The sequence below is a fragment of the Stegastes partitus genome, unplaced genomic scaffold, assembly GCF_000690725.1.
Source record: "Stegastes partitus isolate 25-593 unplaced genomic scaffold, Stegastes_partitus-1.0.2 Scaffold2440, whole genome shotgun sequence".
Classification (NCBI taxonomy): Eukaryota; Metazoa; Chordata; class Actinopteri; family Pomacentridae; genus Stegastes; species Stegastes partitus.
In genome coordinates, this window is record NW_007580171.1 from 3,574 (window position 1) to 12,706 (window position 9,133).

The window sequence follows — 9,133 nt, forward strand, 5'->3', positions numbered from 1 at the left end:
CGACACTATGTTCCCCAACTCGCTGCTAACTTTACAAGTCAAGAAAGGTAAATAACAGTGACTATCTTTTTTACTTTTCCGTAAGAGCTGACTCATAGCAACTGTTTTAACGAGAACAATGAAACATGAGCACATCACACCTGTTTTAGCCTCGCTACGCTGGCTCCCAGTATGTTTAACGATAGATTTAAGATTTTACTGATTACATTCGTGTCCTCTTTCCCAGTTGTACTTCTGACCTTTTAGGACCTTTTGCACCTTCACATTTGCTCTGGAACATCCTGCCTGAGGAAATCAGGTCAGTCAAATTAAATATTTTCATAAGACATGCTTTTCTAGGAGAGCCTTTTCTGATTTTATTTGAGTTTTTATTCATTTTGCACGGAAATGTGTTGCTTTATTCATTTTTCTACTCTGTTTGTTTTATGCACTTTTATCAGTTCTTTTCTTTCTTTAATTCTGAAGATGTTACGACCCTCGGTCACATCTTGCTGCCCTGTGAGGCATTTTGTAACCTAGATTCTGAAAAGTGCTTTAAAAAGAAAACAAAAAAAAGACTGTTATTATCAGAAAAATCACACATAGGGGCTGCATTTTATTCATTTATTTATTGGGAAAATAAAAACACTCATACTGTTACCCAGCAACTAAAATGAGAGAAGACAAGCAAATATACAGTGCATATAAATACACACACAAACAGCACATAGCTTTTGTACAAATGAATCTAATGGTTAACAGATTGTAACTACAAAAAACTATTTTGTAGTTACAGTCTGTTAGAATGTAACTACAAAAAATATATATTTTGTGTAATAATTTACAGGTTAAATGTGATTGAAGGTCTGCATACAAACCAATTACTTTTATCACTGTAGCAGCTGTGAGGAAGCGCAGTATTGAAATTGTTAAAACCTGTACATCCACATAAACTACATTTTTGTACTCTTTCCTGATTTCACCTCCTCAGTAAAGGATTTGGTCTCAATCATCGCATCCTTAGGTTCTCTGAAATGAAAAGGAAGATGATTGTTATATAGAATTCTTGCAAGTGAAACAAGTTGCAAAAGGGTTCAGCAACTCACGTCTCTTCAACGTGGTCCTGAAGTTCAGAATTGCGGGTTTCGGGCAGTAGGAAGCAGAAACCCCCAGCAACAATGGGAACGACGCCGTATATCGCCATGGGGATGGCGTAATGGTAGACATCCAGGAGTCTGATCAGAGGAGCGAGGATGCCGGCGACTCGAGCGAACATGGAGTTCAGACCTACACCGTTCTGCCTACCAGGACAGACAATAAACTCATCATTGCATTGACTAAGAGAAAACACAGCATCTCCTGCCAAAATGTTTCTCCTCAGGTTTACTATCTGTCTTACCTTAGAGCAGTTGGATATAATTCTGCAGTATAAACATAAACTGTCGAAAAACTGGCAGTAGCAGCAAATTTCCCCAGCACGGCGATGATTGTTACCACTACAGGAAGGTCTGATGGACAAACAAAAACACATTTCTGGGTCAAACAAAGAAGAAGTGGCATACAGTTGGGTCTATAAGTATTTGGACACAATTCTAGTGTTTTTGCCTCTGAACGGATCCACCGTGGATTTGAAATGAAGTAATCAAGACGTGATTGAAGAGTAGAGCATTAACCATGGAGGAATTACTGACATTTATTTTTTTACACAGTCCTTTTGTTTAAACAAGTAATTTCACAAAATAACATCATATTTTTAATACTTGGATGAAAACCCTTCACAGTCAGTGACTATCTCAAGTCTGAAACCCAAGGACATCACTACATTCTAGTCTAGTACAAAATAACCTTGGTTTTATCTCTTTAAATAATCTTGTTTCAGAATTGCTTTTTTACACGCAAAATCAAATGTACCTTATCTAAAGGGTTACCAGTGGTTTGCATCTTGTATTTACAATCACAAAGGCGTCTCCTACCAATGATGCACCAACATCCTAGTGTTCTTGACTTGGCTTGATGTTGTGTAGCGGTTTTTCGTCATTGAGAAAATAACTCTGCTATCATCCACTTTAGGTATCTTCTGTGGTCTTCTGGTGTTGCTGAGCTGGCCAGTGAGCTCCTTTGTTTTAAGAATGGACCAAACTGTTGGCTTGGCCTCTCATAAAATTTCTGCCATCTCTCTGATTATTTGTTTTGTCTTTACAGCCATATATTGGTCTGCCTTACTTGCATCAACACCTCTTTGGACTGTATCATGAGAGTTTCCTTTAAAAAGAAGCTACCTAATCAACACTTCGAGATCTTTTATTTCTTTAACAAACCAGGCCACAAAACTACTTGTTAGTCAATTGTCTCCAGAGACCCAAAAACAAGCAGCACCTGAAGGCAGCTGAAGCAAAGGCAGTGACATCCATTCATAAACGTTTGGTAATCACTCATCACAAATAAAAAGGAATCCTTATTTTTGTGATTGTGGTAGATGGTAGAGTTGCGTTTCAGCCTGTGATGGAAGATGGAGGACTTGGTGGAGGGTTGAACAGTATTTTTGTTGCGGGTCTATACTTCAATCATACTTTGATTTCTTCATTTCAAAGTCTATTGCAGTGGTGTACAGAAAATGACAAGAACTAACTGTATTATGCTTTTCAAGAAGATGAATTCAAAGCGAGCAAAACATTTGTCAAACAACAGAACTCCTGTTTGAATTATTGTATTAATCTCTTATTTGTTCCTTACCTCTTGGTATAGCAATAATCCCAAGGCAGGCAACCCCTCCGAAAAACAGCACCCCTGCTTGACAGATTTTCCTCCCAAAGCGCTGGAGGAAAGGCAAGCTGCCCAGACGTGCGGGTAATTCTACCACGCCAAAGATGAACTGCGTGAGGTAAATATCCAGACCAAAGTTGCCAACATTCAGGCTCAGTCCATAGTACATCAGACTAGTTCCAAACCTATCAAATGTGGGAGATATGTTCAGTGCAACCTCAAAGGTAATGGTTTAGATTGGAAGAAGTCTGTAGCTGAGAACGGTACTCACCAGACGCAGCTCATTATGAAAGCACGTTTTCTCAGATATGAGATCCTGAAGATGTCCAGAATGCTTCCTCTTTTGGACGTATCCTCAAGCTCCAGCTACAAGATTTTGATGTCATATTTAGGTGAATGTATGTTAGCATACTTCAGCACTTTACTGTATTTGACTTTGCTTTTAGTGTGTTTGATGCTGCTCACCTTGTCTAGCAGATTTTCTGGGACGGTTCTCTTGTTCACCTTGGCCGCCCTCCTGATTGCCTTTATGGCCTCGTCCTTCCTGCCCTGAGTAATGAGCCAGCGAGCCGATTCTGGGAGAATCCTAGATGACAGAAAGGTACCGGGATCACAAACTGAACTGCACATGGTATTTTATATTTGTGAAAATAAGCATCTAATGTGGCCAGAGCGGCTGCTGACATGTAGAAGATTCCCACGACGAGGACAAGAGGGCTGAAGAGCACCAGCTGCAGGATCCTCCAGTTGCGGATGAAGTAGGCAAGGCCAGACAACATCATCAGTCCAAGAGGGAAAAAAGAGTGGCAGAGAATGGTGCAGAGAGCAAACTTGGAAGAATCACTCCATTCTCCACCTTGAAAGCAACAGCACAGATGGAAAAGACTTCATTTTTAACATTGTTCAGCTCGTGTGTTGCTTATTTTAATGTTCATTTATGCTTCTGTGATGCAAAAGTGCAATGCATGCAACGATCAGATTACAATAAACTGTTGCAGTGGAATTCAAGACACTGCTGAGATTTTTAGTAGCACGATCAGATTAACAGGCTGAGGTCTGACGGATGTATTGTCAGTGTGTGTACCGACATCTGTAGCTGAAGTGTGATGCACTTGAAAGACAAAGCAACGCCCACCAGTGATTTTGGGCTTGTACGCTGCTTTGCTAAGCTCAGGCATTTGCTTATTTAGGTGGATGTAGATTTGGAAGCCATGATGGTAAGGGAATAATACCATGACAGGCTGCATAGATGGATCAGTTAGTTGATAAGTTCGTCAGCATATTTACAGAATATACGTAGAATTTACCATCTCTTTCATTCCCACTAACCCCCCTTCCCTCCCATCAGCTCTCCCCTCCCTTCCTGTCCTGTCCCGTGCACGAGCATGAATGTGCAAAAGCAAAATGTGCACAGGACACGCTGGAGCAGTGTTGTGTGCATTGGTCCGAGCCACTTTGTTTCCCATTTACAGGGTCCGGGCTGAATTTTCCTGTGTGTGTTGAAAACCCACAGAAGGGACAGCTAATGAAATAAAAATGATGTTCATACGACTAAACTGGATTCTCACTTAAATTTTGAGGGAGGTGTATTTCCTGCCACATTACATACGTTTGTTTGTTGAAACCCGAAGGGAAACAAGTAAAAGGAACTTGAGTTTAAGAAAAATGCTCCCACATGGGAAACAAACTCCAGTTTTAAGGGTGAAAATCCTGTTGCTTATTTACATCTTGCCCACACTTCCTCATGTGGACTTTGGAGGTTTTTCATTTTGGAAGTCTTTCCTAATATGTCACAGTGTTACCTTTAGAGGAGGAAATACATTTCTTTCAAAATGTAAATGAGAGTGCAGTTTAGTTGTAGTAGAATGTAATTTTGCAGAAACAGTGTTGGACCAAATTGTTTTTTTTTTTTTTAGAATCAGATACTCCCCTTTAACCAGATATCTGCAAAACTAATTGGTGTCAGTTTTTTTCCTGGATTTTTCAAATGAGACATTCATGTGTCATCTGCATATATATCGATTTAACAGTGTCTGATTTTGGAGCTCTGCATCGGTAGAACCAGAAAAGACAGACGGCGGCATTAAATACGGCTACGGAAAATGTACCTACCTATCACAAATGCATTAGCAATAATGCCTGAAATTGAGATGCCACCTAAAAATTTGAGAACTATATAAACATAGATGTTGGGTGAGAAACCAGCACCCACACCAAACAACAGCAGGAGAAGGAGTGAAAGCAGGACGACAAAGCGTCGACCAAACCTACGGAGACATGAAGAACAACCATTGATATATGAGCTTTTAAACATACTTTTTAAGCAGTACTACTAATATTTGTTGTTTTTCCTATATCGCTTGATGAATTTCATCAAATTATTTATCCTTGAAATTTCTATACAGCATCTTTCAAGATGAAAATCTTACATTTATGTTGCCTTTTCAACGTCATAATGCGAAAATGAGACTATAGGCAGCTATTGACTGAACATTTAGATGTAAATGTGCAAGCTATAAGCAGAAATGGGAGAAAATGTGCACATCCCATAGCTATTTATCATTTACAAGGATTCAAATGTCAAGAAGCTGAAAGCACTTGTCGACATTTAATTGCAATTCACTGGTTTGCAGATAATTGCTGTCTAAAGGTGAGTTGCATTAGAGTGGAGATCCGTACCTGTCAGCCAACTGCCCCATCAGCAATGCTCCGACCAGAAGACCAGCCATGTAGATGGACTGTGAGGCCTCAATGAAACTGCTCCTGTCACACACCAGGTTAAACTGATAACAGCGAAAGAAGAACAAAGAAAACAGAAACACAAGTTTAGTTCTTCTCAGTCTGGATTCACTGTTTTTATAAACTGAAAATTACAGTCAGTGAGAAACAAAAAGCGAGCTCGAGACTTCGTTGATTTTAGCATCATGAACTTTTGAGTTGGAAAATACTTAATGTGGCTTGTTTTATGGTTTAGGAATTAGTTATAAATCGAGACTATATAAATGTGTTTTTAATCAATACGTCAAAGCTGTCACTAATCAGCATCAAGCACCACAAACATGTTATTAACCAAATGCCATTACTAAATATTAACAGATGAGTAAGATGGCTCAGAAGGGAACTAAAGGTCAGATTTGACAGCTCATCCTCATAGACTTTGGACATATTTTTGGGCTCTAACAAGTGAAGCAAACGCAGAAGTGTCCTAAATCTGTATTCTTTCTAACAGCCAGCAGGAGGTGACAAAATAAAATCAGATTATTTACAAGTTCATTAGAAATGATGCTTCTTTTCACAGATTTATGACATCCACAAACATGTTTTATTTTATTTAGCTGGTCTTACATGGTCTTAATCACTAATTTTAAATCTCCTTCAGTCCAGCATGATGGTCATTCTGTAAATTATGGTCCAATATCGGGTAAAATAGACTATAAAGCAGCAACCTGTCCAGGGTGTCACCTGCCTTCGCCCTAAGTCAGCTGGGCTCCAGCCCCCCCGTGACCCTAATGAGGATTAAGCGGTGGATAGATAATGGATGGATGAATGGACTACAAAGCACATGCATATTTATTGCAATGTGGACATTAAAATAGCCATGAACATGTTCTGAACTTTGACTCTTTTAGTGTGCCTTCAGTTTGTAAAAGTTGATTGTAACATTTTGGTCACCTTAACATGCCTTGTTGTTGTTTGGCTGTACTACAAGAAATGGTCCTGGTGACGTAAATTTCATCAAAGGCTGGACATGAACTTTGGTGCCGTTGTGTACATAGTCTGCTGGACATTAGTCTGACTCACCAGAGGCAGTCCTTGGGTATAAGCCTGCCATTTAGACCCTGAATTTCTGGCAATTTTCTTTGCCCCTTTTGCTGCCTGCACAAACCCACTTCATTACAAGAAACAACAGCCTCCATTCAGCAACCTAACTGTTGAAAATGGCAAGTTTTACTGTATATTTGGATCGCACTGTAAGGTCGACCTACTTTGTTCTTTCAGGGGCTTACTCATTATAATGCCTCACTGCATGTTCGTGTATGTTAGCCCACTTTACCTGGCACTGTTTCAGGGGGCGCTGTCATTACATCCTGGGCTTAGCTCCGCCAACGATGATTGTGATCAGTTTAAAGAAATACTAACAAGCCCAAGCATTTTTTATTTTTACTATTTTATAAGGAGGTGCAGTCACACTATTGTACAGCACTGGTGATGCAGGACTAGCTGCACATAAATGGAACACATCCTTCAAGTGGACTGCAAGTGGACTAGAAAGCAGTATAATAGAAACAACTACACACAAGTGGTGTTTCAGAAAGCATGTTTTGTTTTAAGCTTGTTTTTTGCTATTCAAAATTAGCATCTCAATTAGTATCACAGTTAGTGTGAATTAGAGATGCATCTTGCCAATCAAGATAACTGGCATTAGCTGATAACTTAGTGTTGCTATGCGAGCAGAACCCTGCCATGCTGGTAGCCTGTGTTGACAGACTGTGCAGTGGTTAACCCAATGCAAGCATCTTAGTCTGACCAAAAGCTAACCGTAAGACATTTGTTCTTGGTTTCTGACACATCCCCACCTTTTTGTCCAAATGTGGTACATTTTGCCGCCAAAAACAGATGGCGATGGCTAATTTTACAAACTCAAGACTTCAAAACAGTAGTCCACAAACCGATGGGTGACCTCATCCACTAATACCTAATAAACTGGAACATTCACAATACTAAAATCCTACAATCACTAATTATGATTAAATGAATCGGTAGCACAAGAAAAGTTTCATTTTGGCACAGCGGAATATATACATATTATTTTTAACTGTGCACAGATTGTAAAAATAATGTCTTACCTGAGTCACGATGCTGGAGGCACCTTCGGGGGCCTCAAAATCCGATCCATTTATGCATCCCGTTGTGGCATTAATTCCATATTTTTCAATGATTTCCAATGCCAGATCCACTGGTGTGAACATTTCACAGCTTTCAAACCCTCCATCCTGGTTCATAGGGATGGTGAGATTCTTTTGCCTGTCCTCTGTCAGGTTGGGTCCACGCTCCAGGATCCAGTCGGTGTTGCAGTGATGTGGGAAGCTCATGCCTGTAAACACTTGGCCAATCACATCAAACGCTACAAATATGCTGGGGATGCATAATGCAGCCACCAGACGTTTCTGATATAAACCAAATTCCCCGATCTCCTTCAGGATCTGCGCAAAGTTGCTCATGGCTGAATTTGAACGTCCTCAGAGCGTTATGCAGGAACAGACAAAGATTGGGATCTGAAGCGAGGTTCAGTCACCAACAGTCTACTTGACTCGAGCCCTCCAAGTTAATGTTTAAACCGACAATCACCATGTTTATGACGGACAAATTGCTTACAAACAGACATCGAAAGTATATACCGCCCAATGTGACCTGTCAGAGTACCTCAGGTGTAGCTCACGTTGTCAGCATAATAACAGGCCTCTAGTAATACTGTTGGATAGAACCAGATGACAATAAACTACAGAGCAAAGGCCTAAACTTATGACTGCAGGATTACAAAAGTCTTATCATGACCTTGTCAGGTGGAGCATGTTTGGTGGACAGTCGGCCTTGGAGCCAAAAATATTTTCCCTGGAGTGTAAAGATCTCCCAGATTTTACAGAAATCCTTCACAAACCAGTCTGGCTAAACTACTTTTAAGAACAACAACAGCTCAGAAGTCAAATGAGGTTTCTATCTTATGACACAAAAAATGATAAAAAAAAAAAAAAAAATAAAGATAAAGAGAAAATAACAAAGCTGTGTTTCAAAGTGCACAATAAAAAGTTCTGCATTGCGTTAGAAACTTAGAAGTCATGAGCGGAAGGCGGTTTGTGTTCATCAGCATCACAGGTGTCCTCACAAATGCAAAGTGCTTGTCATGTGAAGTGGGACATGTAAATGTGATATATTTAACATGAGAAGAAGCTTTATAACCGCCAATCAAAACTGATTAAACCACACTTTTGCATTCCTGATATAATTACTTATTCATATTTAGAAACATGTTTTTCAAGTTTTCAGGGGCTTTAAACTGAGATGGGGTCATCAGGGATACACATGGAGAATGGAAGGCTGTTACAGATGTGCAACAGCATATTACTGCCACACCATTAACAAAACAAACCAAAAAAATCAGGATCTGAACATTATAACATGGAAAGTTTGTAGCATGTTTTCATGTTATAACAAGATAGTTTTGCATTATTACGACAAACAAACCCATCACGTTGTAAGAAACTTTTCTTGTTATATGTTGCTATAATGTAAAATGTTTCACATTATAAAGTTGGAACTAAATATTTTACTAAAACACAAAGAATAACACTCATGTAGACAGTGTGACTTTGCTACATGATGCTCCGGTTGA

The 9,133-nt window shown here is 39.6% G+C and overlaps 1 protein-coding gene across 1 annotated transcript; it reads right to left on the reverse strand.

Annotated features, from left to right (window-relative positions):
* Positions 1-589: 589 nt before the first annotated feature.
* slc22a13b (solute carrier family 22 member 13b) lies at positions 590-7,964 on the reverse strand. Its single transcript, XM_008305215.1, has 10 exons — positions 7,590-7,964; positions 5,422-5,525; positions 4,855-5,009; positions 3,427-3,598; positions 3,208-3,328; positions 3,014-3,108; positions 2,713-2,927; positions 1,379-1,487; positions 1,086-1,280; positions 590-1,008 (listed from the first exon to the last, which is right to left on the reverse strand). The coding sequence occupies exons 1-10, from the start codon at positions 7,962-7,964 to the stop codon at positions 933-935; spliced, it is 1,617 nt and encodes a 538-aa protein (XP_008303437.1). The 3' UTR covers positions 590-932.
* Between the last annotated feature and the right edge of the window lie 1,169 nt (positions 7,965-9,133).

Excerpts from the sequence above, each read along its gene's own strand:
- slc22a13b (XM_008305215.1), bottom strand. The coding sequence starts at position 7,964 with ATGAGCAACTTTGCGCAGATCCTGAAGGAGATCGGGGAATTTGGTTTA. Across the intron at positions 3,599-4,854 it reads TGCTAATGCATTTGTGATAG|GTGGAGAATGGAGTGATTCT; the intron begins GTAGGTACATTT and ends GTTGCTTTCAAG. Across the intron at positions 3,329-3,426 it reads GTCGTGGGAATCTTCTACAT|GATTCTCCCAGAATCGGCTC; the intron begins GTCAGCAGCCGC and ends TCTGTCATCTAG.